Genomic DNA, 24,121 nt, shown 5'->3' on the forward strand with positions numbered 1-24,121 from the left:
TATTGCTCTAAGAAATGACCAGCAGGAGGAATACAGAGAGGCTTGGAGAGACTTACATCAACTGATGCTGAGTGAAATGAGCAGAACCAGAAGATCACTATACACTTCAACAATACTGTATGAGGATGTATTCTGATGGAAGTGGAAATCTTCAACATAAAGAAGATCCAACTCACTTCCAGTTGATCAATGATGGACAGAGATAGCTACACCCAGAGAAGGAACACTGGGAAGTGAATGTAAATTGTTAGCACTAATGTCTGTCTGCCCAGGTTACATGTACCTTCGGAATCTAATGCTTATTGTGCAACCAGAAAATGGTATTTACACACATGTATTGTATCTAGGTTATATTGTAACACATGTAAAATGTATGGGATTGCCTGTCATCGGGGGGAGGGAGTAGAGGGAGGGGGAGGGATAATTTGGAAAAATGAATACAAGGGATAATATTATAAAATATATATATAATAATAAAAATAAAATAAAAAAATAAAAAAATAAATTCCAAAAGCCATTGCTTTTCAAAACCTTCAGAAGTTTCTAGGGGGTTTCATATCCTAGAAGGTATGTATAGGAAGATCTATTCTATCTCCTTCAACTCTCTCCTCTAGGCAGCCAGGAAGAACAAAAGCAATACTGAGAGCCAAAATGGAAGCAGACAAACCACTCCCTGGATCTCCAAAAAAAAAGAGGCATCTATTGAGAAATGGTTGATCAAATAGTAATATATGAATGTAATGGCATATTACAATCCTGGAGAAACATTCAGAGAAACATGGGAAGATAGGAATGAATGAAGAGAAGACAAAAACAGGAAAATAATATACCTACATGACTAAAACAATATAAGTAGAAAAAACAATAAATCAGAACTGAACATTGTCATTAGAATGACTAAGCCTGACTGCAAAGAAGAGATGAGAAAATCTGTCTGTGTGCCTAAGTTCTTTGCAGAAGTGGATGACAATGACCTGGAACACTGCATAGAGTCACACCCATTTGATGTGCAGATTGGTTTTGTGAGCTGCTTTTTTTTCTTGCTTAGCCTTTTATATATTTGATATATATTTGATACATTTGATATAACATCTGATAGATATATTTTGAAATGAAGATGATATAAGTAAGTTATCAATAAAAAATGAGATTAAGAAAGAAAATATGTGTGCTTTTTAAAAAGGAAAAAAAAAAGGAAGGCTAAAAGGCAGAAGGCCTACCCTGAAAAGTGTTCTCAGGTGTTTACAATTAATCAATCAACAAGCATTTATTAAGTATCTACCATGGGTCAAGCACTGGGCACAGAAGTACAAGAAACAAAGCAATCCCTACTCTCAAGGAGAAATATTTTAAGGGGGGAGACAAGTCCATAAATAAAATGGATAAAGAAATCATTAAATATTAGGTAGTTTAGGAGGGAGGCACTAGCACTTGGGAGAGAGGGATTAGAAAAGGCCTCAACTAGCAGATGATGCTGGAGTTGACTCTTGAAGGAAGAGGGATTCCATGACGGGGAGGAGAGAAGAGGGAGTGAATTCTAGACATGGCCAGTACAAAAACATAAAGAAAAGAAGTGGAAATGTCCTATGTGATTGACAGAGAGAAAGTCAGTTTGGCTGGACTGGAAGGTATAGATGGGGAAGTAATATAAAATGAGTCTGAAAAGATAGATCAGGGCCAGGTTGTGTGCTTACACAGGAATAATCCCTAGGTTCTCTCACCAGAAAAGTGAGAAGGAAGACAGGCAAGGAAGAAAGAAACAGAGTTGTCTTACACATTGTACAGGTTTGCTACATGTTGACTTGAATTGAGAGGGGATATGAGAAAAGAGGAAAGGAAAAGGGGAGAGAGACAGATAGACAGAGACAGAGACAAAGAAAGAGAGAGACAGAAACAGAAACAAAGAGACAGAGAAACAGAAAAACATAGACACCTACCCAGAAAGAGAGAAAGAAGCTACAGACAGACAGTGACAGAGAGACAAAGATAGAGACAGAGATACAGAGGCTTTGTACATTGTATGGGGTTACCACAGGTTGGATTAAATTAAGAGAAGGTAAGAGGGAAGGAGAAAGGAAAAGGAGAGAAAGCAGAAACAAAGGCAGAGAAACATATACACATAGAAAAATAGAAAAAGGGTTAGAGAGACAGAAGAAAGAAAGAAAGAAAGAAAGAAAGAAAGAAAGAAAGAAAGAAAGAAAGAAAGAAAGAAAGAAAGAAAGAAAGAAAGAAAGAAAGAAAGAAAGAAAGAAAGAAAGAAAGAAAGAAAGAAAGAAAGAAAGAAAGAAAGAAAGAAAGAAAGAAAGAAAGAAAGAAAGAAAGAAAGAAAGAAAGAAAGAAAGAAAGAAAGAAAGAAAGAAAGAAAGAAAGAAAGAAAGAAAGAAAGAAAGAAAGAAAGAAAGAAAGAAAGAAAGAAGGGGGAAGACAGAGAGAGGGAGAAAGAGAGACAAAGAGAGACAGAGAGGTTTTGTATGTTATACAGGCTTGCTATATGTTGAATTGAATTGAGAAAAAGAAAGGGGAGAGCGAGAGAGAGAGAGAGAGAGAGAGAGAGAGAGAGAGAGAGAGAGAGAGAGAGAGAGAGAGAGAGAAGAGAGTCAGAGAAACAGAGAGAGAGAGAAGAAAGGAGAGAGACAGAGACAGAAAAACCTTGCACATTGTACAGGCTTAATAAATGTTGAATTGAATTGAGAGAGTGTAAGAGAAAATGAGAAAGGAAAAGGGGAGGCAAAAACAGAGAGATAAAGAGAGAGATAGAGAAACAGAGACAAAGAGACATAGAGGCTTTGTACATTGTATAGGCTTACTATATGTTGAATTGACTTCAGAAAAGGAAAAAGGGAGAGAGAGAGACAAAGAGAGAGAAAGAAACAGACTGAGACAGAGAAAGGGGGAGAGAGAAACAGAGACAAAGACAGAGAAAGAAGAAACGAAAAGGGATCAGGTAACCTCTCGGGGAGGATATGATCCCATGGCATGGGGTTGACTAGACCAGGAGGGACAGCTTTTTTCTTATAATGTTATGTACCTCAGTGATACACTTAACTGTGTTCAATAATTACATTGATACAACTGTATCATTACCATGATACAGTTAAGTTTTTCCTATTGCCAAGAAGGTCTCAGTGGGGAAGAGGAAGGTATATTTCCCTCCCCACCCCCAAGATGCTCCCCTGACTCCACTCTCTATCCCCACAAAAGGACAAACAAGCTATGCTCCACCTAACATGTATACTCCAAGGAAGAAAAATACCTGTCTTTTTCCTAAGGGCTAGACCAGAGTCTCAGATATGCCCAGGCATATGTGGCAATGGCAAAGCTATAAAGTCTTATGACCTGACACATCAAGCCCAGGATATCCAGGACACCGAGAAAAGGATGTCCATTTCTATAGACCACTATCAAGGGAACACTTTGTCCATCAGGTCCTGAACCAAAGCAAGCAATATAGGGCATCACAGAGGTATGGCTTATTGAAACTGTGGTTTCCACCATCCCCTCAATAATAGAAATGCACTAGGCTCTGGGTATAAATTTTATTTATTCATTCCATAAGCATTATCAAGTGTCCACTATGTGCAATTCTCCTTCCAGGCAATGGGAGAAATACAGAGATGAGATCCAGGGGTGGCACCTAGTGGCCAACATTCTGATGAAAAAACTCTCTAAACTTCACTGGCCTGGACCTCAGATAACAGATTCAAAGCCAAACACTGTCTGGGTCACTGACCACAGTCTTTCCAGTCTGGCAGGGCCTGTTACAGCTTGTATTCCTGTGGTATCCTTTTTTAAAGAACAGAGGACTCATGCTGGGTATTTGGCCTCAGAGAACAGTTAAGAAAGAACTCCCTCCTTTTAGCAGAGAGGTGAGAGAATGAATAACCTGACTGATGGCTAATTTTTTTTGCTTAAATTTTTTTAGTGTTCAGATTTCCTTGATTAAGGAATATTCCTTGAGATATAAAAACAAAAAAGCATTAATAAAGCTTTTTTCTAGCTTTTCTTATTTTTATTTTGTATTAATTATATTACTTATATTTTATATATTTATATGTATATTTATGTATTATATTTTCTGTTATGTATTTATTTGATTTTAATTGCATTACTTATGTTTTATATATTTATATATTTACTTATATATATTTTTAATGTTTTCTATTATATATTTTATTTATTTTAAATTTTTTTATTTTAAAAATAAAGGTATTATGAACTTGGTGTTATTAGGGAGCGATGAGAATCTAGGTTCACATTTACCAAATAATGAATTCTTAAATTAAAAATTCATCAATGAAGCTTTGGAGGAGGACTTTAATGAAGATGAATATACATAAATAATGCCAATAGAAGCTAACACTTCAAGCAAACATCTTTTAGAGATACAGTACATCATTGCATATTAAGTCACATGAGAAACCACATGAAGTGGGTGGTAGAAGTATAACTAACTCCATGTTATAGGTGGGGAAACTGAGGCTCAGGGAGTTATGGGACATATATTCAGCCCCATAGCTAGTGATTATCAAGGGGTGGAGTCATACCTAGAGTCTTCCTGCACCCAAGACTAGTGATCTTTACACTTCATCACACCACCTCTTAACTTATCATTCAGACTTTTCAGTCATTTTGAATTCTTCATGACCCCATTTGGGGCTTTCTTGGCAAAGAAATTACAATGATTTGCCACATTTCCTTCTCCAGCTCATTTTACAGATAAGGAAACTGAGGCAAACAGCATTAAGTGACTTAACCTAGGATCCCACGGCTAGTAAGTTGTCTGAGGTTAGATTTGAACTTTTAAAGCTGAGTCTCACTGATTTCAAACTCAATGCTCCACCTACTTAAGCCACACAGTAAGTGTCATTAGTCAGATAAGGGAAGGAATCAATTAGGGCTAAATGGATCAGAAATTTTTTCAGAAGGTAAATGACTCTTTTGAGCTATGGTTTGAAAGATGAATAGAGTTTTAACAGGTAGAGATGAGTCTTAGCAGAGGTAACAGCATGAGCAAAAGTCGGAAGTGGGAAAATACAAACTATATAGGAGGAACTGTGAGTTGTTCAATTTGATCTGAGCAGAACGTATAGGTCAGGGAGAAACATGAGATAAAGCTGAAGAAATAAAGTAAATACTACATTATAGAGGGCTTTTGATGACAAGCAAAGGAATTTGGATCTTACTTTGTAAGTAATAGGGAGTCAAGGAAAGAGTTTTTTTAATATTTTTATTCATTTTGAACTTAAATAGAAAAAGACCAAAAAAAGAACATTTCCATGCACATAGCAGAGCATCAAAAGAGGATTCAATAAAATCATGAATTTCTTTCACATTGTTTACTTTAAAAGGAACTGGAATAAATACTACACATCACTTTCAAAGTTACACTGCTTCTCTGTGCATCCTGCTAAATTTTCTTTTGTTCTCTGTTTTGCATTTGTTTTCCTAGTTCTCTCCTAACTCTCCCAAGGGAAAGCACAAATGTATATACATATATAAAATAATATTATACACATTTATATTTATTAGTTCTTTTTCTTGGTGTGAATAGTATCTTCCTTCTTAGATCCTTTGTAGCTGATTTAAGTATTTGTAAAATCTGAAATGAATTAGTCATTCAAAGTTGTTCAGTATTTCTGTTACTATGTACAACATTCTCGGGGTGCTGCTCATTTTATTCTTCATTATTGGCATACAAGTGTCTCCAAGTTGTTGTTTGTTTGTTTGTTTTAATCAAGCAGCTCATCATCTCTTGTAGCACAATAGTATTCAATCACAATCATATATCACAATTTGTTTAGCCATTCCCCGATTGAAGTACATCCTTGCAATTTCCAATCCTTTGCTACCACAAAAAGAGCTGATATAAATATTTTAATTTCCTAGTTATCTTGGTAAATAGATCTAATATTGGTATTGTTAGATCAAAGGATTTTATGCATAATTCCAGATTTCTCTCCAAAATTGTTGAATCAATTCAATTAGGAATTAATTTCCCAATTTTTCCATATCCTTACCATCATTTCTCATTTTCCCCTTTTATCATTTTAGCCAATCTGCTACATAAAAGATGATATTTCAAAATTGTTTTAACTTGCATTCCTCTAAGTTGACAATGATTTTCATATGACTTGAAAAAATGCCTGTTTATATCATTTTACCATTTATCAATTGGGGAATGACTCATGTTCTTTTAAATTGGACAAAGTCCTTTATATATTTTGAGAAATGAGACATTTATCTGAGAAACTGCCTATAATTTTTTTCTAATTTTCTGTTTTCCTTCTAATCTTTGCTAGATTGGTTTATTTGTACAAAACCTTTTTAATTTGATGTGATTAAAATAATTAGCCATTTTACAGGACACAATGCTGTCTATCTCTTGTTTATTCATAGATTGTTCAACTATCCATAAGTATGATAGGTAATATGGTCCACATTCTTCTCGTTTTCTTGTGATATCCCCCTTCAGACCTAGGTTACATATTCATTTTGACCTTATCCTTGGTAAATCATGTAAAATATTAATCTATGCCCAATTTCTGCCAGACTGCTTTCCAGTTTTCACCACAACTTTTACCAAATAATGAATTCTTATACTAAAACCTTACCAAATAAGGTTTTTGAACAAAGTAGGGAAAGTTTCTGAATAAGTCCAACTTGAACATTCAGAACATACATAAAGTATACAACTGTGGATGACATGATTTGAAAGGGAAACATAAGTTCCTAGACTTAGAGTGAGAAAACACTTCAGAGGTCTACTAGTTTAACTCTTTCATTTTATAGATGAGGAAACTAAGGCCCAAAGAGAGTAAATGACTTACCTGAGATCACCTAGAGTAATCAGAGCTAGAGATCCAACGTCCTCTGATTCCAAATCTAGGATTTTTTACACTGAATCCTATTTAAGAAGCTTTTGCAATGGTAAAGGTAATCAGAACTTGACACTCATTCTTCCAGGGTCCAGCCTCTTAACTCTTTGCTGGTACCCATTGGCAAAACTGGAGTGAATGGACAAGCTTGGTGACTGGATATGAGAGACAAAAGAAGTCAAAAATGACTGCGGTAATGAGTTGGAAGACTGAGAGGAAGGTGTGCCATTGAGATAAACTGGGAAGGGGCAACTAGGTGGCGCAGTGGATGGAGCACCAGCCTTGAATTCAGGAGGACCTGAGTTCAAATCTGATCTCAGACACTTAACACTTCCTAGCTGTGTGATCCTGGGCAAGTCACTTAAGTTTGTAAAGAGGGGCTTTCAAAGAAACAAGATTAAACTCAATTAGAATACATAATTAGTTTATAGTTTTGTATATTTCTATGTGAGAAATCATCAGTCACATACTCTGTGTGTCCTATCTCCCCAACAACAGGCAAGAAGGTCCTTGTCTCCTCTTCACACTTGTAGCATCCCTGAGCCATCTCCCTGGTTCAAACCTTCACCACCTTTTACCTAGTCTTCTGGATAGTGTTCATGCCTTGAGTCTCCACACTCCAATTCATCCTCCACTTAACTCCAATAATGATCTTTCTAAAGCTCAGGTCCTTCCATGTAGCACCCATCTCTTATTCAATAAACTCAGTGGTCTCCAGTTACCTATGGGATTAACCATAAAAATCCTCTGTTTGACTTTTAAAGCTTTTTGCAAGCTAGCTCCTTTCTACCTTTCCAGTCTTCTCTCTATACACACATATACACACACATACACCAGTGACTCTGATTATCTTTGGTATTCTTAAAGCAGCAAAACTCCATCTCTCAGTTCAGTGAATTTTCACTGTCTCCCAATACCTAAAATGCTATTCCTCCATCACTTCCACTTTCTGGTTTTTCTCATCTCCTTCAATATCCATTCACATCCCATCTTCTGCAAGAGGCCACTCCCAGGCCTTCCAACTGCTGATATCTTCTCTCAAAGATTATGTCCTATTTACCCTGTATCTATCTTGTATGTCATTACTTATGTATTTATTTATTTGCATATTGTTCCCTCCCCTTAAATGTGACTTCATTGAGGGCTGTCTTTGCCTTTCTATTTATCTCTAGGGCTTAACACAAAGCTTTAGCAACATTTAACAAATAGTTGTGGATAAATTGACTAAGGGTAATTTCCCCCTTTTTAAATTCTCCCCCCCCAAAAAAAATAAACTTCTATTATCCTCAGAAGGCACTAATTTGATGGAAGGGAAACAATCAGGTCGAACTCCTCCTCTAAACCCCCAGCAATTCCTCCCAGCCCAGACTGTGGCCTCCCATCAGAGTTGGTGCTTTCTGAGGATGAGAAGTTTCTTAAACTGTTTTGTTTCTAAGAACAAAAATTCCATTTTCCTCCTCACTCTGGGAGCTCCTCAAAGGTGAAACTGTGTCTTCTCCCTCTGTTGGAGTAAGCAAAACTAAGGCTCCAATGTCCTCTGACTCCAAAACCAGAATTCTTTCACTGTATCCCATTAAGATATAGTGGATTCAATGTAGCACTTAGTCCATTGGGAGGCTCAGTCTAGAGGAGCTATCTGCTTACAATCTGAAGTCAGCCACACCAGCCTCTATGGTCAACTTTGTACTAACAGCCTATCTTTCCCAATCCTGAGAAAATGTGTAGCCCATGATTATATCAGGTGAAATGTGGGTGTGATTGCTACATAGCTAACACAGAACACATTCACAGATCACAAAGCACCAGAAGGCAAGGCACAGAGCCCACAGCAGGTTCTGGGCCACAGAAATGGATCCTTATATGTCTGGATCATTCAAGAAAGGCAATTACAAAGGTATTGGGCTATTCCTTTATATCTCAGTGTCTCAGTGTTGTCACATGAAAATGTGAGTTCCTTAAGGACAGAGACTGTTGGAGTTTTTTGTTGTTTTGTTTTTATTTGGTTTGATTTGGCTTTTTTTGTTTGTTTTTTGTATTCTCCAGCTTTTGAACAATGCCTGGCACATAGTAGGTGCTTAATAAATGACAATTGACCAACTAGCTTATAATCTTCAACCTTAACTTTTGGTCATTCATGAAACATAGTCAAGGGAAAGGAAGAGAGGGAGAGAATTTCTCCTGCAAATACCTGCTTTTTCTTCTGCAAAAGTCTGCTCCCAACAAAGTTCACTTGCCTTTCTTTCCAGCCATTTCTTCCTCTACAGTAAGTACTCCAGTCCTGACCCCATTTCTTGTGTTCTAGCACCAATGAAGGGCACAACTAAACTTGCCTGGAAGGAAGGAAATCTCAGAGTAGAAAGTATGTCCATTTGAGGTAAACCACACAGCCAGGTTGCATTCCCTAATAGTTGAGCATAAAATGAAATCATCCCTTTATTCTCTTGTCCCATCTGCAGCCTTTCCTCTAAGATCTGGGAGTCAGCAATTGTCAATGCTGAAAAATTACCTATGTATCTATCTTGTAAATAAAAAACCATAATAAAAATTTTAAAATAAAGTTTAAAAAAAAAAAAAAAGATCTGGGAGTCATATTGGGAGTTTTTGTCTTTTTTTTTTCCTCCTATTTTCTTCCTTCCCCTCCCCCAAGCTAGGCTTTCTTCTTTCAGCCCCCTAGGAAAAATCAAGGATTCTTTTGCCCATTGTCACACAGCTACTCGATGTCAGAGGTAACATTTGAACAAATTGAACTCAAGTCCTCCTGACTCGAGGGCCAGTGCTGTATCCACTGTGCCACTTAAGTGTTCCTAAAAATAGTTCTACTTTTGTTGTAGTCATTTCACTTGTATCCAACTCTTTTCGATCCCATTTGGGACTTTCTTGAAAAGCATACAAGAATGGTTTGAAGCTTCCTTCTCCAGCTCATTTTATACAAATAGGAAAACTGAGTCAAGTGACTTGCCTTGGATCACTCGACTAATAAGGCCATATTCGAACTCAGAAACATGAATCTTTCTGATTCCAAGCCCAGTGTTCTATCAAATGTACCACCTAGCTGCCCTGAGATCAAGGGTTTTTAAACCTGGGTTCCACAAACCACCAAGGGCTTGTTGGATAGATTTCAGAAGGAGGAAAAAAATAAAATCCTTATTTCCACCAAGTTTTTGTTTTCTTTTTAGCCCTTTTTATTTTATTTTATGCATTTAAAACATGAATCTGAGAAGGGGTCCATAGTTTTCACTAAACACCCAACAGAGCCATGATAGGCTAAGAATCTCCCAAACTGGAGGGCCTCTAAGATGTCTCACAGCTCTTAATCCTATGTTCCTGTGATTCCTAAACTCCTAGGATAGCAAAGTCTGCATCCCAGATCCCCAATCTTTGGCTTAAGGTCTGATTTTACTCCAGACAATCCTTCTCTTCTACCTTCTTTATCAGTATGTGCTCTCTGGGCTGTGCCCAAAAATGAGCTCTGACTAAATTTTACAGCTCATTAGCTGTGCCTCTGTCTGGATCTGCCTACATTCCATTCCTTTCTTCTCTCCTCCTTTTTACTTAAGGATTTTAATCTAGAGGAGCCATTTAATGACACAATAGGTAGAATGCTAAACTTGGAGTCAAGAACATCCAAGCTCAATTACTGCCTAAGAGACTAACTAGCTATGTGATCTTGACAGATCATTTAACATCTCTCAGTCTCAGGATCCTCAACTATAATGTAAGGAAGGGAAATGGATTCCACACCCTCTAAGACCCTTCCATCTCTAAATCTATGATCTTAGGAATATGTTGCTTTTGCTGTCTTTGACCCCCATCACTTTGATACTCTAGAGTCTTTTCTACCTCTCTGAGGTTGATTGAAATTGAACCTTATCACCCTATTAAAGAACAGCTGAAGTATCTGGGGACTTCACAGCACATATGATCCAACCCAGAGGTTCCCTCCCTGAGAGCAGGGTTCACCCAGATCAATCTTCTCAAAGTGTCTCTATCATATCCCATTCTCATTAGTGCAATTGTATATTTCCAGTTTAAATACATTCATCGAACAAACCTAGTATTGTCCCCCCACTTATTGAAGTCCTTGCATTTATATTGTATCACCAATTCCTTTAATAAAGCCCCCACACAAACTCACATTCTAATTAACAGTCATTTTTTTTAATAGTGATTTTTACCACAGGGAGTGATTAGGTCTGGGGCAAGAGTTAGTTCTGGCACAAACACACATAGTGAAGTCTAGAACCTTCTAACAGGGCCTGGGTTTTCAGGAACCTCCACATAATTTTCACCACAACCACCACCCAACCCTCACCCACCCTTTATTGTCACCCTAGTCTATAGAAGGAAGGAGTGAGACGCTGGGCTCTGATCCATCCTATTAGTCAAAATCTGGACAAAACCCCCAGTTTCTAGGTTGATTCACCTCGGTCCTTGTCTCCTACTCCACCCTTGACATGCCCAGTGACAGTGGCTGAGTCAAGGCATCTCTGGTGTCAAGGTCTTAATCCATACAATGGGAAGACTCTTCCCAGATATTTCTCTGCTCCTTTAGGATTCTTAGGAGGATGAATGAGATCACCCTTTGGGTTACTGGGAAGGATTGGGCAATGAAAACTTAGGACTGGTTCTTGTGATTGAGAAACTTTGCCTCCTACCCCCAGCTGCCAGATGAGAATGCTTTGATCTGCATTTGAGCTACAAAGATCTCTCCTACCAGAGAACATTCTCTTCCTCCTCCTCTCTTGCTCCTACCCAAATACAACCTATTACAATCTCCTCCAAAAGAAGAAACAAATCTACTCCAAAAGAAGAAACAATCTACTCCAAAAGAACCTACCACAAAAGGAGAAAATTATCTTGCCCTTTTTCCCACTCCCTCATTCCTTCCTAATTCTTTTTCTCCATTCAAGTAATCTGACCCTTCAAGGGTTCCTTCTTCTACCTCCTCCTTGGAGGGCAAAACTTTATAGAGAGAAACTCCTCCTACTTATCTGAGGACTTAGTTATCCCAGGAGTCTCTTGGGAGCTATAAAGGTGAGCAATAGAAGCTTTGTCTCTCAGGGTTACAAAATTTAATAGGCACAGAAACATAATACATACAGTCCAACAAAAAAGTGATAATTCACCCATTCCACTTAACTAAATTTGTCGTAATTATTTCTAATCTCATTTACATATTATGAGTTACAAAATTGCTTCAAGAGTTTCTTTCTTTGTGGTTTGTTCTAAGCACCAAGATTGTTAAATAAGAACATTTTCCCAGGCTATGATGCTGAGGCTAGATACCTTCCACAGGACCAATCAAGCATAATTCCAGAATGCTAGGCCATAGGGCAGTGTCATTAACCACCTGGGTCATTATAGGTCTGCCCTTTGGTGTATAAAGTTAGATTGAATTCCTTACTTGGACCTTAATAACTCATACTTTCATGATGAGATATAGTCATTCTCTCCTGCTCTTATTCAAAATGGAAGGAGGAGAGACAGTTGGAGGAGGACCAAATAGGACGAATCCATTCTTCCAAACAATCCACATCTTCTGTGACCATTGACCTAAGGGACTTCATCTGGTATTCTAGTTTTTCTTAGATTAATTATTAAAGCTGTCTTCTTTCTTATAGATAGAAAGGGAAGGAAAGAGAGGGGAAAGGAAAAGGAAAAGTGGAACAAGTTCTTTGCCAAGAGTAAAGAAAGGGAGAAATAAGTCAGGGAAGAGCCAGCAGAGGAAATTAACAGGAGAACAGATATTTAACAGGAGTAAGTAACCTGTCCAAAGTCATACAGTTAATAATTGTCTGAGGTCACATTTGAATTCATGAAGATGAGTCTTCCTGCCTGCAGGTCTGGTGTTCTACCCACTGTGCCACCTAGCTGCCAGTGGTTAACATTTCCCTCTTGGTGTGGTAGAATGACCACTGGTCATGGAGTCACATGACCTGGCTTTAAATCCCACTTCTGATAGTAATTGGGTGACTTTGGACAAGTAGGCATCAGTTTCCTCATCTATTAAATGAGACTGGGGAAGAGGACAACCCAAGGGGAGAGGTTGGAACCAGATTAAATTACCTCTGAGGTCTCTTATAATTCTGGATCTATGACTAGAAGACCCCCAAAATTCTTTCCAAATTTCAATCCTGTGATCCAAGGATTTCACTGGAAGCCAGTAGGCCTTTCTTTCTCTCTTTTATCATCCCACCATTGCCATAGCCAACAGCTTATCTGTGGATCTCATGGGCAGAAAGGAGAGACTACAGCCAACAATCACAACCACCACCCCAGAAAGGTATTTTCCTGAAAAGAAAATGTCTTGTCTGTGTCTGCTCCTGGAGTCTCCTCCCTACACAGTGAGACAAACCACTTCCGTCTCCACCCTCCTCTTCCCTTCAAAGTAGTCTCCTGGAATCTCCCCACATACCATTCCCCAAAAGGAGACAGTGCTCCCTACACCCTAGCCCAGAGCTAATGCCCTTCCCACTCTAGAGTCTTGCACGAGAGATGACAATGCGTTATTTCAAAAGGAATTGATTCCTTTCACAAAGTCAACTTGTGAATACTCCCAGAAGTGTCCAGACACAGTGTCCCTCCCTGCAGACCAATTGGGCTTATTTCCCTAAGAAAATAGGCTCCTCCCGGGTACTATGCTCTCTGCCTTTGAGAACAACAAGGAAGGATTAAGGTTGGGGGGATGACATGGTTGCCTTTGGCGGAGACCTTCTTTCTCCCAGCAGGAAGCTTAGCCTTAAATTTCTGCCTCCGGTTCTGAGATTGGGAGACTATAAAATTGCAGTGAGGATGCTGTCTTGACACTTGGCAGACAGAGGTATGTCAAAAATGGTCACCTCTCAAACGCTGGTGAGACTTCCATTTTTGGAATCATCTCTAGAATCTGATGTAACCTCCACTGACATCTTTGGCATTTCTAGTTGCTGAAAACTTTTCTCTCTAACCTAGACCAGGACATAGGATTTAGAGTTAAAAGAATCAGCTTGTCCATAGCTTTCATTTTAAGAATGAAGAAGCTGAAATCTTGGACTTTTAAGTGCATCACCCAGTCATTCTCTTCCATAATTGTAAGAGAAGGGTTGGAGAGAGCACTAAGGAGCCCTCTCTCCTACTCCATCCCCACCCCATCTACCCTATACCTTCTCTATAGATTTTCCCAGGTCTCAGACTGGAACCATGTACCTTAGACTAAGAAGGAAGAGCAGGGCCAGACCCCAACCTGCTCTCTTCAGACTTTCCCATAGAGAAGGGGTTCTTAACCTGCGCTCCAAAGACCCCACACATACACAAAGAGCCAATGGATAGATTTCAGGGAGTCTGTGAACTTGAATGGGGAAAATAATGATATCTTTATTTTCACTAACTGAAATTTAGCATTTCCTTCCATTATGAATGAAAGCAACAAGATATTAAGCTGAAGAAGCCACAACCTCCAAAAAAGTTTAAGAAGAGCGGCAAAGAGAGTGGTCAGATCTCTGACCTCTGATCTTTTACCTCTGCCCACCATAAGGTGGGAAGATAGCAGTAGGGAACTGACACCTAAGGAACCAAAGAGGAAGAGGAAGAAAAAAGAAAGACATAACAAATAAACCTGAATGATAGAACTCTAGATCCCCATCAATGGATGATGGCTTGTAGAAGCCTAGATTTAGAACTGGGTGAGGACGGCAGGAGGGAACCTCGGAAATCATCTAATCCAATTTCTTTATTTTACAGATGAGGAAATTGAGGCACAGAGTAGACTATAGAGCTCTTTCAGGACTTGTCCAGTAGGAAACACCCAATGGCACTGATAGAATTTATATTTATAGAGAATTGAAACCTTGGGGTCTCTTGACTCCTAAGGTTTGACTCCTATGCTTCTAAGATCTAAGTATATTAGCTGGGGCTCATGCAAACAAGGAAGATCCCCTCTCTCATAGACACATAAGGCAATATAGACAGGACTCCAGTTAGCATCTCTGAATCAACAAGCTTTATTAGTTGGGAAGGGTAGGAAGCTAAAAGAGCGTGGGGCATGGGCTGAAGCTAGGGAAAGAAGCTACAAAAGGAGGGAGAGACATAAGCAGGGTCCCAAAGGAGGTCACTAAAAAGCATCTTTCCTCTTGCTTCTCCCTTGGACCAATGGGTTCCCTCAGGCCAGTAGGTCTCCCTTAGCGGGTAGACTGGTGAACCTGCTCCCTGGAAGAGATGACCTTGCCATCTTGCACCTCCTCCACAATGGTGCGCACCTGACGAGTGGTCACAGCTGCAGAAGAAGCCAACAGAAGCAGACATTTAGTGACATGGCCAAAATCACATCAGAATCCACCTTCTCAGCCACAGTAGAGCCCAGATGAGCAAAGCATGCTCACTCCTGGAGATTATACTCCCATTTAGACTGGAAGGGCTTGGATGTCTCTTGTATGTTATTCCAGTATATACACATGGTTGGTTGTATGTTGTCTCCCCATTAAAATGTGAGCTTTTCTTGGCCTGTGTTTGTATCCCAAGATAGTTTACTTCCAGCCATTTAATAAGCACTTAATAGATGTTTGTTGATTTTTATTGTCTGACCCTTTCCACCCAGTTCCCTAGCCCATAAAATCAACTCCAGAGGTTGACATTCAAGATTCTTTGTACAACTACCCTCAGGCCCATCAGTCCCTCCCATCTCCCTTCCTCTCAACACAAATGATGTATTCTCCATCTCCAACATTCTCCTTGTTGCCGGTATATCCTCAATGTGGCCATTTCCCACAGATGAATGACTGTTTAAGATTTGTATATCTCCTGAGCTGTTTCAGCCATGTGCTCAACAAGCAGAAATACCACTTGGGATGCAGCCACATTAAGTTAGAGGATAGGAAAAGTGGTTGGGAACTAGACCTGTTTTAATTAGTTTAGGGAACTCCTAAGAGAGGAAACTCACTCTGCTATCACTGATTAGCACTTTCTCTGCAATCTGTTGCTTGGAGAACTGTATAGATCGCAGCTTCTTAAATTGCAGGTTACATGCCTATATGGGCCTCATAACTGAAGAGGGGTTGTGAAATTATGATTTATTATCAGTAAATGTTTGATTTGTATAGCTATGTTATATACCTAAATGCCTGGGGTCACATAAACATTACTTGGGCACAAGTGGAAAATTTTAAGAAGCCCTGGCCTACATCACTGAAAAATCAATTTGCTTACCCAGGATAGACAGCTATATATGTCAGAGGAGAGACTTAAACTCAGGAGATCTTGAGTTCTTGTGTGGTTTGCAATCTACTTTGCCACACTGCTTCTCACTGTTGAACTGGTGCTCTTAAATTACTCTCTTATGTGTTCACCATAACTAAATTGCAAACTTCTCCAAGGCAGGGGACCATCACATTGCCCACCCCCCCAAACAGTCTAGGAACCCTTTGAGAATGGGAGTTTTGCAGTTCCACTTGTTCAGTGATGAAAAGAGCCATCTATACCCAGAGAGAGAACCGTGGGAACAGAGTGTGGAACACAACATAGCACTCCCACTATCTCTGTTGTTATTTTGTTTGTTGCATTTTGTTTTCTTTCTCAGTTTTTCTTTTCCTTCCCTCTTGATCTGGTTTTTCTTGTGCAGCAAGATAACTATATAAATATGTATACATATATTGGATTTAACATGTATTTCAACATATTTAACATGTATTGGACTACCTGCCAGCTAGGGGAGGTGGGGACAAGGAGGGGAAATTTTGGAACAAAAGGTTTTGCAAGGGTCAATGTTGGAAAAATTACCCATGCATATGCTTTGTAAATAAAAAATTAATTAATTATTTTTTTAAAAAGAGAGAGAATGGAGGTTTTGTCTCACATATTGGACTGAGAAGTCCAACTTAAAAGTCCTTTTAATCCCTGCACAGCATGTATCACAGGCCTGTCTGCTTGTGGCTTCAGTGACCATAAAAGATGATTGACTAATGATTCCCCTATTTTCCTGCTCTGTCATTGTGGTTTTGTCTTGGTTTCTAATGCTACCTGAACATAACTGAACACTCACTGAACTTCTACAAATGTGCCCAGTGTCCAAAAAGCTTCCCTACCCTCTTTTCCAGCAGTTACTGTACTTACGTTCTTTAGGTTTGTACTGAGACAGGCTGTGGGAGAGAAAAAAAAAGACTATATTAGATGTGGGTACTTGAAATTTAGGTTTTTGAGACTCCTCAAAATCAAATGAACCTGCCCCCTCCTCCTCACATGCGTGTTCCTCTGTTTCCACAGGCAGACATACAGAATGGGCAACTATTATAAAGATAAAACTAATAGATAGGGCCCAGAAAGGGACATTTTACTTCTTTTTAACTGTTTTTGACAAAGGCACATATTTTTAAAACCAGAAAATTCTGCTCTCCCAATCACAGTGTTTATTTTACTACATCAAGGCTCAAAGTCTCTGATGAATGGTGATGTCTGGGGAGCTGCCCTCATTCCTAGTTATGGTTCTCACCATTCACCTTTCTCCCACCACCTTCACCCCCTCAGGCCATCTCACTGGCTGGTCACTCACTGGGCATCCTCTCCCTCCAGCAGGCGGCGGTAGGTGGCAATCTCTTGCTCCAGCCGAGTCTTCACATCCAAGAGGACCTTGTACTCTTGGTTTTGCTGCTCCATCTCACAGCGGAGCTGAGCCAGCTGCTCCTCAACACTGCCGATGAGCCCCTGGATCTGGGACAGCTGGACACAGTAGCGGCTCTCTGTCTCAGCCAGACTGCCCTCCAGGGAGGCTTTCTATAAGAAGAAAGAGAGATAGAGAATCATCAGCTGGATCTCCATCTTTCCATGTAGCTCACAGGATGATAGATTTAGAGCTAGAAAGGACCTTAGTGGGCAACAAGTCTAGAGTCCTTATTTTACAGATGAGGAAACTGAGTCCAAGAGAAGTCACACATCTAGTATTTAGAATGGGGTTGGAATCCCAGCCCTATATCACACTGTCTCTTTTTTTCCCCTGCATCATGCTAGGACTAATTTTCCTGACTCCAAGCCAATCTTTCTATCTACTGCATCACCTATGCCTAGTCTACAAGCTAGGACTGGAGGCACTTTCCATGGGACATTGGGCACAGGGTACTTACCATGCTGAGCTGGGACTGCAGCTCAATCTCCAGAGCTTGAACACTGCGGCGAAGCTCAGAGATCTCACTCTTGCCACTCTGTAGGAGTTCACTGTTGGTGGCTACTTCTCGGTTCAGTTCTTCAGTCTAGAAAGGAGTAGAGGAAACAAATTTAGAAGGAGTCATCATGAGTCCACTCACCATAGTCTGAGTTCAGGGCCCTTGATCCACCTCTCTACACCCCAAAGGGTTGGCCACCCTCCATAAAACAGATTCCCTTTCTTAACCTTAACCTCCCTTTCCTTAACTCCATATAAGCCCCTGGAAAGAGCTCCAGTTTGGTACCCACCTTGCTGAAGAACCAATCCTCAGCATCCTTGCGGTTTTTCTCTGCCATCTTCTCATACTGGTCACGCATCTCAGCCAGGGTTCGACTCAGGTCCACACCAGGTGCTGCATCCATCTCCACATTGATCTCTCCACTCACCTGGCCTCTAAGGGCATTCATCTCCTGTGGACAATCATAGAGCACATCTGGAAGGGATTCTTCAAAAACTATAGGCCAATCCCCTCATTTTACAAATTAGGAAACTGAGGCCTAGAAAAAATCTGTTATTTACTCAATATTACACAAGTAGTAAATAGAAGCTTGGAGATTTGAACCTAGGATTCCAATTCCAACAATTTTTCAGAGGATAATGATAATAATAACATTCATATAGTTCTCTAAGGTTTGAAAAGCACATCACATGTGTTATCTCAACTGATCTTGACAATAAATCAGCTGTGAGATAGATGCTGCCTTCATTTGATAGCTGAGGAAATTAAGGACAGAAGATAAGTGACTTAAACAGCTAGTAAATTTCTGAAGTTGGAACTGAACTCAGGTCTTCTGTATCCAAGCCAGGCATTATACCCACTACCCTACTTAACTGCCTTAAATTGAAAGCTCAAGGATCACTGAGCCCAGCCCTCTCAGCTTAGATATAGAAAACTGAATCACAAAGAGACTTGCTCAGAGTCACATAACTAGTAAATGCCTAAAGTCTGCTTTAAACTCATAGGTTCTTGCTTCCAAGGCCATCCATCACTTTCCATTATCCCACACTGCCTCTTTTAACCCTGCAGCACATAAGGACTCTCAGCTCTGGAGCTGAGACCAATGGCTCCCTAAGACAGGCCTGGTCTGTCCTGCTTGCTTGGCAGAGGATATATGGCTTCTAACTCTCAGCTGAGCTTCCATCTCTCCACACAGGATGGAGGTCTCCCAAGGCTAAGGTTTTTCCAGTTTTCTTAGGCGATTCAGAGCTCCCACATTTCACATGACCCTTCATTTCACTCTTTCTTGGGCTCCCACTGCCCCTAATTTAGGCTCACCTCCTCATGATTCTTCCTAAGGTAGGCCAGCTCCTCCTTCAGGTTTTCAATCTGCATCTCCAGGTCAGCCCTGGACAGAGTCAACTCATCCAGCACTCTGCGCAGGCCATTGATGTCAGCCTCCACACTGGTGCGCAGGGCCAGCTCTGTCTCATACCTGCAACAGGAACCAGAGAGGTCAAGAAGATATGCACAGTGTCTCTAGAAACTGACCCTTCTCCAGTCATTTCCAAGAAACAAGAACCCCAACAGGAATAGTTAATCATAAAGAAGGACTATAGGATCTGAGGCAGGAATGATGTCGCCTATGTTTTCTAGGTATGTGAGGTGATTGGTGGGAGGCTGGGTATGAAGAACTATGTCTTAGCCATCCTTCTGTCCTCTCTCTCCTCTCATGAGATAAAAGGATTTAAAGGTAGAAGGACCTTTAGAATTATTGAGTCATTTTACAGATTAGGACCCAGAGTGTTTAAACAATTTGCCCAGTTACACAAGTAATAAATAAAGCTAGAATTCAACCCCAGATTTTCTGAATCCATATCCAAAGGTCTTTTCCTTCTGAAATGCTACCTTATTCTCATGCTACTTTCCTTTTCTCTCCTTCATCTCTTTTTCTCTTCCTAAGTCTTTCAGGCAGTTCCAGGAATCCCATTAACATAAAAGCTGCTGGCAGAAAAGCACCAAACTCTCTACCTTGTAAGGTTCCCCCTCTCTGGCCCAAAGACTCTCCTAAAAACTCAGAGATAGTCAATCTGGGGATGGTCATTGGTAATCCCCTCTGAATGAATATGTCTGATTGTGAAGCCCCAGACCATCCCCTCCAACTTACACATAGAAGAGAGAGATATAAATGACAAGATGCTTCAAACCCAGCCCATGACTCACTTGGTTCGGAAGTCATCAGCAGCCAGGCGGGCATTATCAATCTGCAGAAGGATGTTGGCGTTGTCCACAGTGGCCGTGAGGATCTGAGGGAAGAAGGCAAGGGTGAGTTGGGGGGAGGTAGCGGAGACAGACTAGATCCCAGGTGACTAGATCATCCTCTCCCTATAGACTGTCTTTCACGAGTATCAGAAAAACAGACCCTCTCCTCCTAACCCATGCCCCCTTTAGCCTTAACTGTCATACATGAAGCCAGGTTTATGAGACAGGTTTTTCCTACCCAGAGGCAACCAATATTGGCGCCTCCCCATCCAGACCCTCCCTCCCTAACTGCTCCTCTTCCATCTCACCAAGATAATTGCTCTGAGTTTGCTTCAGGGAACAGGCAGGAGCTGAGTAGGAGTTGAATGAGCTGGAACTTGCCCCCCTTCTCCCAACACAGCCCCTCACCACCCATGCTCTGACCTATGTGGAAACTAGGAAGGAGGAAACCTAAGGGACCTGAAGCCGGGACAGCAAACCCAGAACTTGGCCTTGGGCACAGGATGGATTAGAAATGTCAGAGTGCTTTAAAACCACAGAAGCACAGATAATTGGAAGAGACCATGGTCATCAAATCCAACCTCCTCATTTTACAGAGGAGGAAACTGAAGCTCAAGATTCAAGTCAAGTGACTTGCCCAAGAGCACCCAGATAATGGTTGAAGATGAAATTTGAACCCATATCCTCAGATTCTCAATCCAGTGTGTTTTCTATGACCTCATTCTGCCACTCTGATCCAACACACTTGAGGGAGGGAAACTAAGGTCTAGGGAAATTGCTAAAGGAGTCACTGAGGAAGACACCAAATTCAAACCCAGAGGAGCATAGTCAATGTGAAGTCAGCATCCCTGGGATGCCTCAAACTACAGGTGCTCCCTTTGGGTTTTTCTTCTTTCAGGAATGCTCAGAAAATTCCTCTAGAGGAAGGAATCCCTGAATTCTCCATACAAGGTATTGGAGATACCCACAGATCACTCAACAAGGCCTTCAGCAGCCTTGGGAGTCCTTTTTAGCCTGAATACATCCTTAGATGGCAGCATTCATCTCCTCCTAGCACAGCAGGTGCCTTGGCCCTCAACCAAGTTGCTTTAGTCTCACTTCCCCAACTTTCTTCCCTAACCCCAAGAGATTTGCAGGGTCAGAGCAGGACCAGGCCATGGGAAATCCTGACTTTATCCTTGACAAGGAAAGGAAACCATTTGCCTCCCACTGTATCCAGCCTCCAGGAGAGACCTGAGTAGAGGATACCTCTGTAGCTTAGATGATAGTGTTCCACTCCTCCTAAAGGACCAACCTTGATGCTTCAGGGGGAATCATACAGTTAGACCTTGAAGGGAGCCCTTAGAGATCATCCATCCGACCCCTGCCTCATTTTACAGATGAGGGAAATGAAGGCACAGCAACATGAACCCAATGGCATATATGTGACTAAATGTCCCACAGTGGGAACCAAATCCAGGAATTCTAGTCCCAAATTCAGGTGTTTTTCTACTGGACAGACCTCTTTTTGCCCTTTTATCTAGGAAATCCCTTATTCCAATCATTCTCTGAGCTCTGGCAAGCTGAAAGGCCTGGGTCTTTGTCATTAACTAGACTTTGTGTTTGACTTTGGGCAGCGAGCCTCAGTTTGTCCCTTTATAAAAGATGGGGGTCAGAATAGATGTTCCTGCTTCTAAGATTTTAGGAGACATCTCTGCTGAGGGGGTGAGGGGAGAGGGAGGGGGGCAGGAAGGTACCTTGTTCTTCAGGTCCTCGATGGTCTGATGGTAGCCACTGTAGTCCTTGGCAGGCCCAGGTGCCTGCTTCTGGTACCAGTCCCGGATCTTCAGCTCCAGGTCAGTGTTGGCTTCCTCCAGGGCCCTCACCTTGTCCAGGTAGGAGGCCAGGCGGTCATTGAGGTTCTGCATGGTGGCCTTCTCCCCCCCAGCCAGGAGGCCGTCCACGCTCCCAAAGCTGCTCCCATAGCTGCCCCCCAGCCCGCTGCTGAAGCTGTAATTGCCAGAGTAGCAGCTGCCTCCAAAACCTCCCCCGAGACCTCCTCCTGAGACCAGTCTGGAGGAGGAGACAGAACCAAAGCTGCTGCCTGGGGCCCGGCAGGAGGCTCTGGAGGAGCCCCCTCCAAGGCCGGAGGAGCCCTTGATGGAGCTGGAGGTGGTATACTGGCGGATGGTAGTGGTGGCCATGGCGAGGGAGAGAGAGAAAAGCCCACTGCTTTCAGACACCTGGAAGGAGGAGCTGGGTCTGAGAGGTGTGTGCTCGGTGGCTGCTCTCCCCCTGCTTTATACCCCGGCCAGTGGGCGTAGCGGTGGAGCCCTGGATTTTTTTGTTTCCATTCCCCTCGGCTTTCATCACCGCTTGGCCCCCTGCCAGCACCCAGGTGGCTCGCTTTCCCCCCATGAGCATCCGGGGGTTTGTCTGGTTTCCTCAGATCCTCACGCTGGGCGTTCGTTCGTGTGAGTGCGTGTGTGTATGTGTGTGAGCGTTGTTCGTGAGTATGTGTACTTCTCTGTGCTCAGGTACCGTCACCTGTGATTCAGGCTGGGCCGGGGCCCCGGGCTACGCTTTCCCATGACCTAATGAGGAAGGGAGAGGAGCTCCCGAGAAGTGGCAGGGCCCTCCCAGGCACTGGCAGCGCAGCAGCGGGAAGAAGGCGGCTGTGTCACTCCAGGCCCTGCATCCAGGTGACCCAGATTCACCAGGGAGCAGCCCTCTGCTGCCTTTGCCTTATAGGGAAACAAGAGGAAACATCTGCCTACCATGCTGTGAGCCAGGAGAAGGAAAGCTCACTCCTGAATTGTACCAGCCTGTCCCCAAGTAGCTCCCAATCTGTGGCTTAGGGATGCCCACCTACCCCAGAGGCTGAATCCCTCACGCCCACCCACACCTGCCCCCACCCCCGCTTAAATCAGACAGCACGGACTGCTCCCCCCAGGGCCAGCCGCTTTAAACAATCCCCCCACCCCTACCTCTCTGGAGCCACACATAGGACCTTGGACACAGGGAACAGTGCCTGGGAGAAGGCAAGAATATTAGAGGGGGTGGGCCAATCCTCACCAGGGAGCAGGAAAGGAAGGTAGGCCCTACACTGGAAGCACAAGACAGAGTTTCTGGGTTCTGATACCTGAAGGGAGAAGCTTCTATTCCTGAAGAGAAGGCACCCCCTTCACATCAGCAGCCTGGGACAATATTTTACTCAACATGCCAAGTTATGACTAGTCTGTGGAGATCTCTAGGGAACCCTCTGGTGGCCATGTCCCCATTCTGCCAACATTGCATCCCAAGCCCCTCCATCACCCATGCCATTCTAATCCTTGACTTTTCAGGGAAGGTACCAAATCCATCCTTCACCATAGGCTTGACAAAGACCAGAATCTATTAAACACCCCCTCTATACAAATATGATACTTTGTACCAGACACTTGGGATCCAAAGGCAAAAATGAAAGTCTCTGCCCCATCCATATTTACACCAGGATCCTAGTCTTTACAGCAGGTCCACTGGTCCAGGGATGGATTAAGCCCATCTGGGTGCTCAAAACAAAGTTTATTATATGTATTGGGGAGGAGAGAGAGAGAAGAAGGATTGGGGTAGGACAAAAGGAGAGGAATGGGCAGAGAGAATGTGAGGGAAGAAATAAAAGGAAAGTTATGGTGAGGAAATAGTTGCTCCTTCATTTTCCCTGATCACACAAGGGCCAAGTCGATTTTAGGAGCCTTGGTATGAGTGAGTAAATCCCCAGGCACTAAAGTTCCCCAGCCTCAACTGTATTCTTGAGAATGCCTCAAAGGAGTAGGGGGTGGAATCTGACCTTGACCTTGAAGATACTGAATCAGCTAGAAACCAAAGGAACATTTCAGCTAGGCCCCACCCTCCCTGAGA

The 24,121-nt window shown here is 41.9% G+C and overlaps 1 protein-coding gene across 1 annotated transcript; it reads right to left on the reverse strand.

Annotated features, from left to right (window-relative positions):
* Positions 1–14,830: 14,830 nt before the first annotated feature.
* Positions 14,831–22,505, reverse strand: KRT17 (keratin 17). Its single transcript, XM_074261493.1, has 8 exons — positions 21,979–22,505; positions 20,204–20,286; positions 19,319–19,475; positions 18,291–18,452; positions 17,963–18,088; positions 17,395–17,615; positions 16,959–16,984; positions 14,831–15,126 (listed from the first exon to the last, which is right to left on the reverse strand). The coding sequence occupies exons 1-8, from the start codon at positions 22,423–22,425 to the stop codon at positions 15,032–15,034; spliced, it is 1,317 nt and encodes a 438-aa protein (XP_074117594.1). The 5' UTR covers positions 22,426–22,505; the 3' UTR covers positions 14,831–15,031.
* Between the last annotated feature and the right edge of the window lie 1,616 nt (positions 22,506–24,121).

The sequence above is a fragment of the Sminthopsis crassicaudata genome, chromosome 4 (genome assembly GCF_048593235.1).
Source record: "Sminthopsis crassicaudata isolate SCR6 chromosome 4, ASM4859323v1, whole genome shotgun sequence".
Classification (NCBI taxonomy): Eukaryota; Metazoa; Chordata; class Mammalia; order Dasyuromorphia; family Dasyuridae; genus Sminthopsis; species Sminthopsis crassicaudata.